The 16,501-nt window shown below is 54.1% G+C and overlaps 6 protein-coding genes across 6 annotated transcripts; 2 read left to right on the top strand and 4 right to left on the bottom strand.

The window, feature by feature from the left end:
* Positions 1-12: 12 nt before the first annotated feature.
* PV07_05060 (uncharacterized protein) lies at positions 13-2,913 on the top strand (the record flags this gene model as incomplete). The annotated part of the gene is made up of 1 exon (XM_016391932.1): positions 13-2,913. One exon carries the CDS (start codon positions 13-15, stop codon positions 2,173-2,175), a length of 2,163 nt encoding a protein of 720 aa, XP_016249451.1. The 3' UTR covers positions 2,176-2,913.
* A 1,501-nt stretch (positions 2,914-4,414) lies between these two features.
* Positions 4,415-5,689, bottom strand: PV07_05061 (uncharacterized protein; the record flags this gene model as incomplete). The annotated part of the gene is made up of 1 exon (XM_016391933.1): positions 4,415-5,689. The coding sequence occupies one exon, from the start codon at positions 5,687-5,689 to the stop codon at positions 4,415-4,417; it is 1,275 nt and encodes a 424-aa protein (XP_016249452.1).
* Positions 5,690-7,027: 1,338 nt separating this feature from the next.
* PV07_05062 (uncharacterized protein) lies at positions 7,028-7,840 on the bottom strand (the record flags this gene model as incomplete). The annotated part of the gene is made up of 1 exon (XM_016391934.1): positions 7,028-7,840. Exon 1 carries the CDS (start codon positions 7,784-7,786, stop codon positions 7,028-7,030), a length of 759 nt encoding a protein of 252 aa, XP_016249453.1. The 5' UTR covers positions 7,787-7,840.
* Positions 7,841-8,350: 510 nt separating this feature from the next.
* On the bottom strand, positions 8,351-9,957 carry PV07_05063 (uncharacterized protein; the record flags this gene model as incomplete). The annotated part of the gene is made up of 6 exons (XM_016391935.1): positions 8,351-8,865; positions 8,967-9,034; positions 9,092-9,468; positions 9,544-9,611; positions 9,678-9,714; positions 9,778-9,957. The coding sequence occupies 6 exons, from the start codon at positions 9,955-9,957 to the stop codon at positions 8,432-8,434; spliced, it is 1,164 nt and encodes a 387-aa protein (XP_016249454.1). The 3' UTR covers positions 8,351-8,431.
* A 2,640-nt stretch (positions 9,958-12,597) lies between these two features.
* On the top strand, positions 12,598-14,230 carry PV07_05064 (uncharacterized protein). The gene is made up of 2 exons (XM_016391936.1): positions 12,598-12,941; positions 13,113-14,230. Exons 1-2 carry the CDS (start codon positions 12,666-12,668, stop codon positions 13,998-14,000), a joined length of 1,164 nt encoding a protein of 387 aa, XP_016249455.1. The 5' UTR covers positions 12,598-12,665; the 3' UTR covers positions 14,001-14,230.
* A 65-nt stretch (positions 14,231-14,295) lies between these two features.
* Positions 14,296-16,413, bottom strand: PV07_05065 (uncharacterized protein). Its single transcript, XM_016391937.1, has one exon. It carries the CDS (start codon positions 16,350-16,352, stop codon positions 14,670-14,672), a length of 1,683 nt encoding a protein of 560 aa, XP_016249456.1. The 5' UTR covers positions 16,353-16,413; the 3' UTR covers positions 14,296-14,669.
* Positions 16,414-16,501: the final 88 nt, after the last annotated feature.

The following is a 16,501-nucleotide window of genomic DNA, read 5'->3' on the forward strand; positions in this document are numbered from 1 at the left end:
CAGATCAGCACCATGGCCCAGATCAAGTCTAGCAGCTCCAGCAGCTCCTCCATCAGCAGCGGCGCAGGAGGAACCAAGCGCAAGGCCGAGTCACGTGGCGGCGTCGCAGACCCGGGCGCACGTGACTGGCCCGCTTCCTCCCTCACTGCCTCACCTCGACCTCCATCTTCAGGCACAGCAGCAACGCTGACGCCGACCGAGTCCACCTCCCCTTCTCCCACGACGAGCCCCGTGGCCCCCGGCACCGCGTCGACCTCAATTCTGCTCTTGGCTGAGGCTCTTCCCCAGGACAACTCCCACCATCCGCCCACCACCATGAAGACCGCCCGTCCCTATCGCTCCCACAAATATCCAGCTTGTGCCCGCTGCCACAAACGGCGCTCGCGATGCACCATCGAAATTCCCGGACAGGCATGCTTACTGTGCCGTATGCACGGTGTGCCCTGCTCTTCCGCCACGGCCAAGAAGGATGATCGTGTTACTCCCAAGGTGGGCTTTGTCCATCGTTCCCTGATTGCCGACGATAAGTCTATGGAAGGCTTTTCCCACATTGTCGGCCCCGTCATCGCACGCGACACCCAAGTTCTCGACCAGTATCTACCCCAGGGGAATGGAACTCCGGGCCATGTGCCCATCCAGCCGAGCCTGGGGAGACGAGAGTCGCAGAAGGCCATCTATCATGTGCCTATCCCGCCCAGGAGACCCAGCCCGACGGACTGCAATTGCACCAGGAACATGCCGGCTGAATTGCTTGACCAAGTCGACCCTTTCCTCGATAAATTACTGGCCAATTATTACGAACATTTCCATCCCTGCTATCCAGTTACCGACGAAGAATGTGTCATGTCGCGAATCAAGGACAGAAGTCAGCTGCCTCAGACATTCTTTGTCAACATGATAGCCTACGCACTGTTTTATTGGGATACTTCGCCTGCATTGGTGGGCTATGCCAGACCCGATCAGGATTTCGCCTGGCAGACGGCAGTGGCGGCAAACATCGCCGACATGCAAAAGGGCGACCTGGCTACCATCATCTCAACTTGCATCGACATCTCTGGACGACCTTCACGATGCTTGGTGAAAAATGTCGCCGACGTAGCGCGGGCGGTCGCCTTGTCTCACGCGGTCGGGCTGAACCACGATTGTAGTGAGTTCAAGATCAGCGAGATGGAGAAGAAACTCCGGTGGAAGGCTTGGTGGGGAGTAGTGATACAGGATCGATGGTTCAATTTCGCTCAAGGAACACCTCCCTATATCTCCAAGGGCCATTATGACGTCCCACTTCCCACGGTTGAGCTACTTACTCAAGGCAGAGGCGGGTCTGTTAAGCATGTTCGTGCCGCCGAAGTTTATATCCATCTGTGTCGATTGACGGAAATCGTCGGAGATGTCCTTCCACTCATATACCATATACGGTCCGGAAACGACAGCATTGCCGCCGAACAAACCTCGAGATCGGAAATCGAACTCAACCGCTGGATGGAAAGCCGTCCGAGTTGGCTGAATCTGAACGACTTCAACAATCGCCCGCCCGTGCCGGGACTGGTCAACCTGCAGCTTTCCTATCTTTCTGTACGCATGCTTCTGCGACGCATAGCCTGGCACGAGATCAGCCAACGAGAGAGCGATCCTGCCTCGTCATGGCTGCTCGGTTGCCAAGCAGCTGCCGAGGATATCGTTCGATTCGTCAGTTCGTTGCACAAGCAAGACCTGATGGGCTTCTGGTTACCCTACAATGCGCATCATTTCACATCTGCCGTTACTCTGCTGCTCCGGTGCGCACTTCAGACAAGTTACTCGAACGTTCGGACGCAGTGCATGGGAAGCGCGAGGACACTTGTGGACTGCCTGAAGAAATACCACGACGAGTATCAATGGGATCTAGCAGAGACGGCACTGTCGCAGAGTGAGTCTGTACTGAAGCGCATCGAGGACTCGCTACCCAAAGCGCCGGTTGTGGGAACTCCCAGCTTGCCCGCGGTGTCGATGCGCCCTGAGCCAAATGACACGCGCGGCTATGTGGATGAGAACATGCTTGGTGATCCGCTGCCGGACGATGCCTTCATCACACCACAAGGTCAAGGCTCAATTGAGGAGTTGTTCCCCGAGATCTTCTCAGATTTCACAGACACTGCCTTGTTCGCTAGTTCGATCCATAATGAATACATGGATTGAGACATGTTACCTCTGGATTTCAATTCAATCGATTCAGCCCACATACGTGCTGAGAAATACTGGGCAAGCCGCGCATGCAGAGCAAGTCTCGACCCTCTGGTCTTCGGCTGATCTCCTGATATCGGGAGGGAAGTACTTACGGCGGCTACTCCAGTGGCCAACTCCAGTCCGACTCTCAATGAGTTCACATTGGCGCTGGAAGGTCGATTCAATCAGTAGTGCCACAAAAAACCAGTGTAGCGATACCGGGTGGTATCTCAAGTCACTAGGGCATACCAGCAACACACGGCAACCAGGGAAAATCAGCCTTACCCGCACGGGCACTCAATGGACCACCTATGGAACCCTCCTGAGCTCACTCTCCAGAGCGGGTATGTTGCCCCGCCAAGCTGATGATCGTCAGGGGCTTCCTGGTCCTTCCTGCGCTCATCGAGGCGATGGCGAACGCGATGGCGAAGACGAAGGCATTGTCTTAATGGCGGGGACCGAATGTCATGAATCAATAATCCTATTGGTGACGAAACCGACATTAAAATCCAACGACGTATCACGGTTCGCATGGGGGTCTTTATGGTTAAGTCCCTGCAGAGGGGGCAGGCATTTGACGTGGCCAAGTCAGCTGAAGAAGTTACGACAAAACTAGACAGGGCGGCAGGGCGTGACAGCATAGCATATGATATGATAGCATTTGCCGGCATGGTACGGGAGTACAGGATAGCATAGCACAAAACATTCAGGGGAACGCACACGCCTGATCGTGACTGGTCGTTGGGTCTGCCGCCTCCCTCTCTCTCCTTCTCTTCCTTCCTTTCTTCTTCAAAAGAACAAGGCCGGTCAACTCCAACAATTGACACCCTCACATCACCCGTGCATGAAGGCTCTGGCCCCCAAGACCCGCTTAGTGTCGATACGCAAGCGCGTAGCTGAGATCCCACCTCTGGTGCGAGGTACTACTGCTTTTGACCAGTTCTGAAGCTACCTATACGCATACGCATACGCGCCCGGGCACACATGTGTCCACACGTCCGTCGCGCAGACTTCCTTCCTTGCATCCTTCGTCCGTCCGTCCCTCCGCCCCTCTCGCCATCGTCTACCCATCTCTCTACCTCTCCAGCCCACCCGTTGAGAGCGCCCCGTATCCGAGTATGCACAAGCACAAGTACGGCGTCTGTGTCTGTGTATGTATAGGCACACACCCAATCCACACATGCCCCCCAATTGCAGTGATGCCAGACGCAGCATGTCTGGTTGGGCAGGAACACTCGCAGTCCGGGGTCGGCCGCGCGTAAGCCCGCATTGTACATGAACGAGTCTAGGCTGCTATGTATGTCGGTAGGTAGCGAGTAGGTAGGTAGGTCCTCCGTCGTGCACACCCATCCATCGCTAGACCCCAGGGGGAGAGAAGGGAAGGGGAGGGGAGAAGGGGGAAGAGGCGGGACGAGGGGGGGACTATCTACATAGGGTAATTACTCTATTCGGCATCGACATCTACATATTAATTCATTACAGTATTAATCAATACAGGAGTTAGGTATCTACCTACACAGATAGGTAGGCACCATACCACGGCCAGAGGTAAGGCTAATACACGGGTTCACATCCACATACACAGGCATACGTGTGGTACAAAAGTACTTCCTCCTCATCCCAGCGGTAGTCACTTCATACGAGCACGCTTATTTTGTTCGGTATGGGGGCCACGGCATTGCGAGGGTAGACCGCCCACTAATTACTTGGCCGGGGCATGAGAAGACAACGCGGGACGGGAGCGTCGATTGTTCGTGCAGGAAAGAAATAGCGGCGCCCTCTGTGGTGGACAACTTCATCTGTCTCGAGCCTCGACAGACCCGACATGTGGTGGATATTCACGCTTGCAAGAAGGGAGGACGGGGAAGGAGTTCTTGCACGCCAACCAATATAAATTGTTTATTTAGCACAAGTGTAGAACATGTGTGTTTACGCAGGGAGAGAAGATCGACATGTTCCTATCTTCCCACTTTGTCACCTTCACTTGCATTCGTCGAGCAGTTGACCGACATAGTCTCACTTCGGTCGACCCGTGCGTGTTCTCCCATTCCTGCTTCACCCCCGAGGTCGATCCTGGCCAAGTTGCAGCACCTATTGTCGCCCAGAGACAAAGGAAATGGGGCAAGGCAAACAACCAACTTTGCCTCCTGGCTGATTGACCACACTAAACAGCCGAAGCACGAAACCCCGACCACCAGAAGTCCCGGTCATTTCACACCTTGGGCTTGTAATTCCTCTTCTCCGGATCCACTTCCTCGCTGCTGACACCGTGTCCATAGGCGACCCTCTCCAGCTCATCAAACAGTCTCATGACCGTTGGGTTCAGAAAAGGTAGAATATTCGTGCATATCATCCCTGCAATGCCAGTCGTGGGATCAACCCAGTAGTACAGATTCCCGAGGCCAGCCCATGCGCCCGACCCGGACTTTCGACCAAAAGGTAAGTCTTCGTGGTTGATGAGCAACCCAGCGGACCAGCCCCGTTTCTCGGTCGGTAAGGAGGGTAAGAAGGAGCCCTCAAGCGACGCTTGTGGGACGCTTGCAGTAACTTCACCAACACCAGACCTGTCTACTTCTGGACCGAGCAGGTCCTGGAAAAGAAGGTTTTGGACGGTCTCGGGTTTCAGGATCGAATTGCCCGTGGTGGGTGATGTGCCGTTGTTGAGCAACGCCGCCAATAATTTCGCGTAGTCGTTCATTGTCGAGTAGAGGAACCCTCCACCTCCCCAGACCACGGGAGATTCGTTATGCTTTGCGTCCGGAACTCCTACAAGCCCTGCTCCGTCGGACGCATCCATGTGGACTAGGAAAGTGTTCTTCTTCCCCGGGGGAAGCTTGCCGCCCGTGTCGTTCATGCCTAGGGGCTTGCAGATGTGTTCGACGATATAATCGGGCAGGGCTTGGCCGGAGACTTCCTGGACCACGAAACCAAGCCAGTCGATGCTGATGCCATAGACATATTTGGTGCCCGGGTCGGCCAGCAGCGGGGTTTCGTAATCTTCCCAGTCGCTAATCCCGTGATATTGCATGGGAGTGCGACCCGTGGCCACACGGTATGCAAGTGTGCCGTGATCAAAGAAGTCGTACGAAAGCCCAGAGGTGTGGGTCAAAAGATGCAGAATCGTAGGTTTTGACGCTGGTGACCGCAAAACGGGCTCGGGTCTGCCATCTGCATCTGTCTTGACGGACTCGAGCACCTGAAGCTTCGATATCCGAGGAAGGTATTTCTCCGCCGGGTCCGAGAGCGAGATTTTGCCTTGTTCGACCAGTTGCAGGGCAGCAATCACGGTAATAAGCTTGGTGCATGAAAAGATGGTCATTGTGGTGTCCGCATCGAATGGAGCGGCATCCGGGTCCTGGAGATGAGTGGTTCCCAATGTCTCTTTGAGCAGGAAGTTGCCCTTGGAATCGATGATGAAGCATCCGACCCCTGGGACCTTCTTGTCCTGGACGGCGGCTTCCAGCATGGATCTCAGTTGGGCCTCCATGGTTTGATTTGGGCAATTGCCAGTGCCTTCGGTCTGCAGCGAGGAAGAAGTGAGGTGTAAATCGGGCCAACAGAAGAGCTTCTGCAACTCGCCAGAGGCCCTGTAGTTATAGCAACTAAGCTTCGCGCGAAGCGGGACTGGGAGCGACTGAGAAGCCGGGAAAGGACCGAGAGGAATGAGGAGAAGCGAGGGGTAGTGGAGGAACGAAGAAGTGTAACGGCAACTGGTGGCGGGACGCCCTGATACTTTATCTCCTAGATATGCGCCAACAGTCCTCGCCCATCTCGTGTGTCCAATATGTCCAGCGAATCAAGCGACCCGCTCTGACATCTCGCGGCGGCCGTGGTGGTCAGGATAGTGGTGGTGCAATAAGGGGCAGGGTCTTTTGCTGTCAGATATCGCCTGGGATCCCCAGGTAGAAGGATTCGTTCGTTTAGACGCTTGACCTAGTTGTCGCGAGGTGCCAAAAATCCGAAGCTGCATGATACCTTTTCCGCAGTGGGCGCCGTGGCCGCCTGACGTATTGGACTCCTCGAGGAGGCGGGTTTATGTGAAGCTCAATCAGGCACGAGATGCTTGTTCAAGACTGAAGATACAAGTCACAGGCAACTGCAGAACACAAGCCTTCCCAATCTAGTGCTTGATAGTGGATTTGGTCTCGTTGCGGGATCGGATCTATGTTTTGCTGATCGTAAAGTGTTTTCCAATCATGTCTCGTAACTTGTCCACACAATCCCTAGCTAGCTGTCGCATCCATCGTCTTGAGAAAGCAGCGGGTCGTCAGCAGGATTCCACCGAGGCGCATTGACTGGGCTGATTCGACCGAGTACTGGTTGTAATCGCTGCGTCCAAGCTAGACGTTACTGTATGATACCAGTGTGTCTGCTTCTGCTATCCAATTCTTGCGGTTTGTCGCAAGTGGGTTCACGATCGGATTGGCGGGGGCGTACTGCGAGTGGTGGAGAGCTCCAGGGGGAGGCATATGATAGGACATTGTTCCCCAAGCTCGTATCCCGCTGCTGACCGTCCCGAGAGCAGATGGAGTGAAAATACGAAGTGAAGACTGCTCATTCGGTGCTGCGGTGCCCCGAGATCAGGTATTCTCATGTAATCATCTCAAGCCTTTGGGGTTTCCGTCCTTCGAAGTCTTTGGCTAAACCCGAGGTCGGGATTGACTGCGACGCTGGATGAGGTGCGGCGTCAAATATCCGATTTACATGTTGTGGGCAGCGGAAAGTCCTAGGTTATTTGAGAAGCCGTGTCCATTGTCCTGTACAAAAAATCCACGATGCCATTTCGACAGAGGTTCACAACTGTGGACGGGTAAGAAGGAGCTGTCTATCGCTTTCTTTCGCGGATGCTGTCCGGGGCTCGATCAGTGCCAGTGCCAGTGCCAGTGCCAGTGCCTTTGCCAGATCCCGCCAGGTAGCCCGCGAGATCAAAGTTCTCTGCCGCAGACCCAGCCCCTCCGCCTTGCATGGCGCGCGTCAGACCGCCCATGGGGCTCTTTTTCTGCATCTCTTCGTACTCGGCGCGCATTTCGGGGTCCATGTTCTCCAACAGTTTGGGCATCCCAAACGTAAAGGCAAGAGCCACGACCGCCATGAGGATCATAGGATTCTTCAGGAGACTCAAAGGGTTGAAACCCTGGCGCTGTTCATAAAAGTTCTTCCTCGACAGAATCTTGGCAGACATGTCCAATTGCCCAGTAGGGGTAGCTACTAGAGCTACGCCTCGGTCATCCCATCGTGTTCCACGGTATGTTTCCCAAGCTCCTGCAATGACGGTACCGGCGGGGTCGGAGGACGAGGGAGAGATATCGATCCTGTAGGGTGCGAAGACGTAATCGTGACTATAGATGTCGAGAAGATGTGATCCGGTAGTGGAGATTTCCGGGAACTCAAAGTAGTTGCCCTTCCGCAGGACAGCCCGAACTGGTTGTCCAGAGCCTGAAGTTAAGACAGCATGCGTCGAGGCTGGCAGGACGTTAGGATTGGGAAGAATGTTGGAAGGCGTCACCGAAACCCGGAGCGAGGCAGCCAGCACGGGGCCGAAATAGCAGGAGAGGGCGAGTAGAGGCAAGATAAGGACAGCCATGGTTCTAGATCTGGTAGCAAAGCTCGGTGGACGTGAAACAAAAAGGATCAAGCGAACACAACAGAAATGAAGCGCCGAGTTGTTGAGCGGCGGCATGGCGGGAAAGAGAAGGCATATCAGGCCGCTTTAAGTGGCATGATGGATAACATTAAAGCAGCAACTATCACTTGACCGAGCGATACAACCGTCAGGTCACCTCGCCCATCCATTATTGCTGTCGCAAGATCCAGCATGGATTGCTATATTGATCTCCGGCGAAGTGTAACACAATGGATAGAATTGCACCACAAGCTATGGGCTTTACGCTCCAGAACTGGGGTACCTGCGCTTCTATCCTTTCGAGCAGCTACTTGAGATACATAGTTCGACCTACGCAGCAGCCCCCGAACAGCATACGAGATCATCATCGAGGAGTCAAATAGTGGCTCCCTTGTTATTGCTTCTGCTTCTTCCCTATCATACATGTCTTCATCATGGACTTCAACTCTTGATATCTGGTAACCATTTAACCACCAAAAAGACGACAGCCGCCCCCCCCCCCTTTACCATCAAAATCAAAAGCGTGCATTCGGTCGAGTCCGTGTGATGCCGCAGACAAGCTGGCAGCGCCATACGTACCCGATTAGCCTACTATCAACACCCTCTCTAGGAGACCTCTAGGTACGAGATCTCGACATCGGTCTGTTTTCTAATGTCGTCTCTGCGCTTGTGTCCTTGTGTGTCTGCTCCTGTCTTTGCCATGTCTTCCAGCATGACAACCTCATCACTGTTTGATTCGCTGATGGGATATGACTTGGGCCCCCCACCGGTGATGACGGTCGTGGAGAACCCCTTGGTGGGAGACGCAGGGTTCGGAAAAGACGAGACTCGCCCTTTGACAGAAGATCCATGATAGCTGTCGGAGAGCGGGTATGCTCCAGACCTAGATCGGAAATTGGTTGTTGGGTGATTGTAGGACGAGCCGCGGAAGATCCGCGGGAAGAATCTGGTAATCGTTGCCTTCAAAGGTGGAATGCAGGTGCAAATGATGGACGTGTTCACTTCGACGCCGAGCCACAAGTTATTCTGAGCCTGGTAGTCTGCAAAACAGGATTAGCTCGAGAATTCAAGTTTACCATTCACTGTGCCGGCGAGGGCATATTGAATCAATGTAGTATTCAGGGCAGAGGCGGGTGCTCACATGTGCTGTCCTTGGCCGTCGCTGCTGGGCCAAGGGTGGCAATACGAACCACGCAGGTTGCAATAATGCTGGTGATGCGTCAGCCATACATGTGGATGAGAGAACCCAGGGCTACATGTGCTTACAACAACCCCAGACTGAACAGGAGAGCCAATCCCAATTTCTGGGCCTTGGGTAGTTTAAGAGATCGGATTTGGATAATTGGTAGTGCTATGATCATCACGTCTGTGGCGATGTTGATTGAGGAGCTGGAGTACCAGATTCCCGGAGTCCAGATGCATTTGCCGGGTAAAGTTGGGGTCCATGCCTTCTGGATAGGGTGACATGCGAAAATTGTGGGAATGATGGTCCCAATGGCCGTGCCGGCGCATATGAACATGACAACAAAGGCGGCGATTCGGAAGTTGCGAGAAGAAGAGAAGATCCGTAGATAGAGGAAAAGCATGGACAGCTTTGCAAAGAGAGCGGCAGCCTTGTATAGCACTTGGCAGGCAAGGAAATACTTTTCGAGCAGTTAGCGTATGCCTATTTAGCCCTCGAAATGTTGCCCCAGAGCAACAAATGGGCTGCAACTCACTTTCCAGGCTTGCAAAAAATGTTCCTGGCTGACCGTGGCTTGGTGAAGTCCGAACCCATTCTTTGTTTCTGTAACAATTGTCAGTTCAGATCTGACATTTCACTTGAACTATATATCAAAAGTGTCGAACGTACCTCCGTAAAATAATCCGGTCATGGTGATCGAAATAAACTGTTGATGGGCAGTTAGAAGCCAGAAGTTACCAGATGAACCGTGAGGCGCCAGGCTACTCACCAGGGCCATTAAGACACACCAGTCGTCCAAACCAAGCATGTGGTTGATTGCAATGCGTGTCCAGAACCGCGCGATGACCAGAACTGCTGCAACCACCACCAGCGCGATATTGACTATAACCACAGTGTCACCTCGGGGGTTGGGAACACCGTTGTCCACAGCATCTCGTTTGAGCAACATTGTTTCCATCGATATGTGGTCGAGTGCTGGGAACTCGAGAGGCCTGTGGTCCTGCGGACTGCTGGGAGAAGGAACATATTTTGGGGGGGCGAAGGGCGGTATTAGGTACCGCCATATATGATGTTCGAATACGAGGTGTCTAGAGAGGCCGTGGCCAGGTTTCCAAGCCTCGCTCTCTTGTGCCGTGTTCTGAGCGGACCCAGACCAAGTAGCGAAACCCGTACCCCTGATCTGTTGCCACTAACAGTCGTCGCAATGACCGCAGACGAGAAACCACTTCTCGAGTAGTCTGGAGTGGACTGACTCGAGCCATTGAGGTGAGGCTGGGGCATGGGTCTTGGGCTTCGTCTAGTCCTGTCGCTAGCGGTTTTCCAGAATCCGCGCCAGGCACATGGTTCATGGGGGAGTCAAACGTGTTTGGTGATTTGAGCTTTGTATTTCAGACGACGTCGCCGTTGGCTGCGCCTTCTTAATCGAAGGTGAAGTGCTGCAAGGGGAGAACCAAGCCTGTAACTAAAAGACTAGGGACTGCGTGGCTGCAGACCCATCTTCTCTTAGCTTCTCTCACATTGCCCGCTTTCGGCAAAGGGAAACGGTAGGCCCATGATTCTGTACCAGGTACGAGGAAGCCATGGCGCAGGCCATCATTGCTTCACATCCGTCATTTCCGAGGGATGATGTAGGCTGCTTTGTGCTTGTCTCCGTCGACCGTATGCAAGTCGTCTTCGGCTTGAGGCATTGGTTCTCGCTCCCCACATGAACACTAGCAACTCGAAGTTCATCAGAGGTGCCTGCTCTTGGCGGGGTACCCATTGACCGTGGTGGGTGGGTATATTCGCTTATTTACATAATTGAGCCAAGGTAAGGTAGGTCGCTTCTGTGTGGGTGCGCAGCCTGATCGTCTCAACACATGTGCGTACAGGAGCACGTTGAATTATGCACTGAAAATGAGCAATTTGCCGTTTGACTGGCATCAACCTGCCGCCCCCAATTCTGTCGCCAGCTCCGGGAAAATGGCAGGGAGAGTTGGAAGGGGCGTGGTGTTTTCCCACTGAGTGGGCGTACGCCGACTCGATGGCGCAGGTTTTGACACAGCGTGAATAATCTCGCACGAATTTTGTGAATACGAGGTCCCTAGTGATAGAAGGGGCGTCTAATGTCGGGGCGAGCATCCCGGTACTCGTCGCAACTCGGTGAAATCGAACGATTGGAGGTATAACGAGTCAAACTTTTTGCTAGTAAAAGTGGCTGAAGTTAGGAGCATTTAGTATCCTGAAGCCGTGTAGTAAGTTGTTTTAGGTAGTGTCGCCAGACACATTTTGAAGCGACTGATATCTTTTAGTCAATTGTGTCAATCAGCGCATCCTCTTTCCACGTGCATGATAGCTTGAGTTTCGCTCCCGCAATCCTGGTGGATGGCGGGGTTAGCTTTGTAGCCCAGCTGCTCAGGCTGGGAATTTTCCGAGGATAAGTCCTCTCCTATACCAGCCGTTCTGTACTTACCGCAGCGTTTGACTTGCCTAGCAGAAGAGCCGGCTGTCCAAGGGGTTGAATAATCTCTTGGGTTACCGTACGAATAAGTAGGTAGGGGCATCGTCTGGTTCGGAATGCTAGCTTTGTACCAGGAACTCGGTGGTTCGACCTTCTTCCCCTGTGGTACGAGTACTTACTCAAGGATTACCCAGCGACCCCGGAAGTCGGAAGAAACCCTAATGCTCCTGCACTAACCACTAGCGTGCGTTCTGATCTTCTCGCTCCTTCTAGGCAACGGGCAGGCGGAGGACAGTTGATCAAGGGTGTGCATGGGGGCTGCGTTCGCTTGCAGGAGGGCCAGACCACCCAACTCCTGACCTAGCAACTGGAGGCAAGTGAATTATCCTCGATTAGTCCCGCTAAAAGACAGATGGCCCTGGTTAGATGCACAAGTTAAGTCCGCCAACCAGTCTCAGTTGAAAGACTAGGACGACGTGTGACCTGTGTTGAGACCCGATCCTTGAGCTGCAGTCGAAGTCCAGCCAGCCGGATGTTTGCCTGCAAGGGGCACTACTCGTATGCAGAAGCGATCCCGACACTATCATTCAGCGCAGCATGGGTCTGCAAGTCCTGGACATCAGTCGCGTACTTTGAGCCTCCTGCATAAGTCTTTTTTCTACTTCTTTGCGGTACCGCTGCTGTTGTTAGGTGCATTACATGTTGGCTGGTGTGGCGTTTTCTCTGGTGCCTCCCAATGGTGCCCCTGATAAGCACTGACAAATGAAAGAACAAATGAATCTCGAAATGAAATCTTCAGATCATTAAGTTGCCATTGCTTCTTCTTGCATTCTTATTGCCTCGGCTGCGTGCCTGGCGGTCCAAAGATGCACAGCGGAATGTTGAGTATAGGTATTCTGTGTGGTAGCACGATAAATTATAGAGGGCATGTGACAATAGTCTTTCAGTAGGTGGGACTAGAACAAGACTGAGAAGAATGAGTATCATGCTGGCAAGAAAAGAACAGCAGGAGATAAGAGACAAGAGAGGCAAGAGAGGCAATCAGAAGCTCTTGGAAGAGGGTTTGGGTTTTTTGTGGCATCCGATACCGGCATTTAACCGACAATCGACGATGTGGTATTGACACACTTTGGGGCTTCAGACAGCCACCAAACACTGACCACAGCTGCTGAACTCCCCTAGACAGGTCCGAGACTGTCCTCTATCCTCAACAAGTAATGGAGACCATCATTCACGTCTACGACCCGAAGCGGCCCCTGCTCCTTCTCGAGTATCGAAATACCAGCAGCAAGACCACTCCCCAGCCACTATCCTCCCCTCCAAATGTTCTTCTCTTCGTGGGCGGACTCTACGACAATTTTCGGTCGCCACGCTACGTCGATGACTTGGCGGCGCTGTTTCCGCGCGATGTTCCAAATCAGACATGGCGTGTGATGCACGTCCAGCTCTCGACGAACGGGAGGAGCTGGGGGTTGTTTGACCTGGATCGTGATGTAAGTTGTGCGAGTTGCGCCCTCTTTTGTTGCCATGATCTCTACAAAGGAGAGGACGTTACATGGGTCTCCTAGTCTCTCTGTTCCAATCTTGTAGAAGAACTTAGGACGTTGTCACCTGGGTTCACATTGACTTGAATGGAGGATGTTGATTTTGACACCTGAATCTAGGTCAGAGAAATCGCCGCTGCAATCACCTATATCAGAGACACGATAACTCAGTCTCCTTCGACGCCTGTGGTCTTGATGGGCCATTCCACCGGCTGTCAAGACCTCATGCATTATCTCGTCTCTCCTGTGTCGTCATCTTCTCCACGCCCCGATATCTCAGGCGCCATCTTACAGGCGCCCGTGTCCGACCGCGAAGCAATTTTGAATGGCGTCTCTGAGTCTGCGGCCGCAAAAGCAGCCTATGAAGCTGGCCTGCAGATCGCCTCCTCGACACCCAAGGAGAAACACAAGACGACAATTCTGCCCATGGACGTCATGAAGCCCGTCCTCGGCCCTGTTCCGGTGACCATTTCCCGTTTCCTCAGCTTGGCGTCACCAAATTCGCCAGAGAACCCGGCAATGGACGACTACTACTCCAGCGACCTGTTTGACCAGAGGCTCCGAGAGACGTTCGGCCGCATCGGCGCTGTTCCCCATCTGCAGCCAACAAGGCAGGGGATGAAGAAAAGTCTATTGATTCTGCAGGGCGCCAACGACGAGAGCATCCCCAAAACTGTGGATAAAGCCCTGTTGCTCTCGCGATGGAAGTCGGCGCTTGAGTCCACTGCCGAGGCAATCCTGTCCCGCCACTCGCTCATCATTCCCCATGCGGTGCACGACATCTCGGGCTCGTCTAAAGAGACGCGCAGAGCACGGCTTGTGGACATGCGTGGCGCGGTGTTGAACTACCTTCAAGACGTGGTTGGTGGGATTGATCCGCCATCGGGGACCGATGGTGACAACGCGATGAGCCCATGGGACATTCTGGAGAGGGATCGGAAGGAGATTGAAAGCGGCGACGACGCGGCGGACGGTACGGGGAAGGGAGTGGACACTTCTAAATTATGACCTGGGGATTGACCATTGACCATGACGAGCCGTTGTGGGACGACTGGTCATTCCCATGTGGTACGACGATGGCTACGACCATGCCGTGAATGGTATGGATGCATCCCGAGCCTCGTAGCCTCGTAGCCTCGTAACCTTGTAGCTTCGTGGGGCTTTTGCTATTGTCAGAAAAAAGGACCCGCTGGGCTCCTGCATGGGATGCCTGATTCTAACCGCTCGTCACTTCGCGCCTTACATACGGGGGGCGGGAATGATAAGCAGAACAGAATTATTCGAACCTCAACCTAATCTCTTCCCTCACTTCAATTGTTGCTCTGTGTTTGTGGGCTGAGGCCATGTTCTATGCTCATGTCCCTTTTCCTTCTTTGCGATCCTAACCTCTAGTTTTGTCTATAGGTGCTTCCCTTCGCCTGCAATGCAAAACCTAGCCCGACGCTTGCTTCCTTCAGAAAAAAAAAATACAAAACAAAATCAAGGTGAATTGATCCGGAGAGACCCCGCAATAGTATCTCTGGAACAAAGTTCCTCCCAACGCCATCGCTGAAGAAAAAGGGCATGAAACGACATCAGATGGAGAAGAGGACATCAATCAAGCAATGAGCATCCGGGCGCATTGATGGAAAGCCGCACCAATACCACCCTTGGAAACAAAACACCATAGGACAGAAACTACGTCTGGCTTTCGGCCTTCTTCTCCTCCATCGTCTCGGCCTCGGCCTCTTGCTCACCATCCTCTTCCACCTGGACGTCCCTGTTCTGCGACCTGATCTGCTGCATCACTTCGTGCGCCTGGGCGGCATACTTGCACTTCATCCTGATGCTTTCGCCGTATTTGTAGAAGACGAAGGGGAACGGGGCGCAGGCGAGCGCCAAGAACGCGGGGATCGAACTGGCCCAGTGGATGCCCAGGTTGTGGAACATTTGCACGGTGAAGAGGGGGAAGACGGCGCCGAACAGGGACCGCAGGACCGAGTTGGCCGCCAGCACCGACGCGGCGTAGATGGTGTACGCGTCGATGAGGTAGTTCATGCACGCGAGGAAGACGTTGACCATGCCGAACCCGAAGGGCGCCGAGGCGATGATGCACACGATCCAATGGATGGAGGGATAGTTGGTCCACGCAAACCAGAACATGCCGATGGGGATCGCGACGGCGCCCACGGCGGCGGGAGGGAGACGGGCTTCGGCGGGCGCCTCGCCACCGTGCTCGGCTTCGATGCGCGCGTATCGCTTGTTGTCCCAGATGGCGTAGATGACGCCGGAGATCATTCCGACAGCGACGCCGGAGAAGGCCAGCCCGCCGATACCCTGAGACCAGCCTCGCTCCTCTTCAAAGACGATCGGGAAGGCGCCGAAGAGCATGTACAGGGTGCCGTACAGAATGGCCATGTATATGGAGATGAGAAGGACGATCGGTTCGAGGAACAGCAATACCCATGGTCTCGAGAGGGCCTTGGAGAAGGCGGCCTGGGGCGTGACTTTGCCTTGACGTCTCTCGATGGCAGAGATATAGAGCTTGCCCGTGCGCTTGGTCAGCGCCTTGGCCCGGCGGGACAGAATGACGGGGGCATAGGTCTCTGGGATGACCAGGGCGCCGAAGATCCAAAGACAGCCTGTGAAGATGGCCATCACGCCCTCGACCCAACGCCATCCGATGGTCTCAGCGATGAAGCCTCCAACAACCGGGCCGATGGTAGGGCCCAGGAAGGGAGCGGCGGCGAAGATGCTCATTCCCAGACCTCGTTGATTGGCGGGAAACATGTCCGCAATGACGCCACCGGCGTTGGTGAGCGGCGAAGCCCCAAAGGTGCCAGCGAGGAATCGCATCACGATGAGACTGGCGATCGAATTCGCGCCAGCTGCGCCCGCGTTGAATGCGGTCAGGACTGCGTATGTGCCGATGAAGAGGACTTGTCGGCCATACAGTTCCGACAATGGTGCCCAGAGCAGGGGCCCGATGGCGAACCCTAGGACAAACAGAGCCACCCCGAGCGTCGCGACCTCTTGACTGCACCCAAAGGCTTCAATGAGCTGCTTTGTGCTGGCGGTGTAGGCCGTGGAGACGAACGCCACGGCCAGAGTTGCAAAGGCCACCGTGAGGGTGAGCGCCCACTTCTTCCAGTCCGGGAATTCCATGGGATTGCGAGGGTCGCCGGGGATGAATTCGACGATATAGGGGTCTTCCTCTGTTCCCGAGCCCTTGTATCGATGATTCAAGACTTCTTCCGTGATGAGCGACTGGCTGACCACGAGGCGCCAGTGGGGCACTTTTCTGCCCGAAGGGTCACTTTTCTGGCTCTCGACATCGTCTGTGAGGGTCGAGGTGGACGAGTTGTTCGGTGAATTTGACATGGTGTGTGTTGGTTAGGTGCTTCAGCCTACTGGGGGAAAAGAGCTGCGCGTGTTAGACCTCACGAGACAGGGAACGGGCGAAAGGGCTGTTCTTTAAAACAGAATCATGGATTCATTACGATATGCATCACCGCAGCACAGCGCCTATG

Source organism: Cladophialophora immunda (assembly GCF_000835495.1).
Source record: "Cladophialophora immunda strain CBS 83496 unplaced genomic scaffold supercont1.3, whole genome shotgun sequence".
NCBI classification, from domain to species: domain Eukaryota; kingdom Fungi; phylum Ascomycota; class Eurotiomycetes; order Chaetothyriales; family Herpotrichiellaceae; genus Cladophialophora; species Cladophialophora immunda.

Coding starts and splice junctions, on each gene's coding strand:
- PV07_05064 (XM_016391936.1), top strand. CDS start 12,666: ATGGAGACCATCATTCACGTCTACGACCCGAAGCGGCCCCTGCTCCTT. Junction 12,942..13,112: donor TGTTTGACCTGGATCGTGAT/GTAAGTTGTGCG, acceptor ACCTGAATCTAG/GTCAGAGAAATCGCCGCTGC.
- PV07_05065 (XM_016391937.1), bottom strand. CDS start 16,352: ATGTCAAATTCACCGAACAACTCGTCCACCTCGACCCTCACAGACGAT.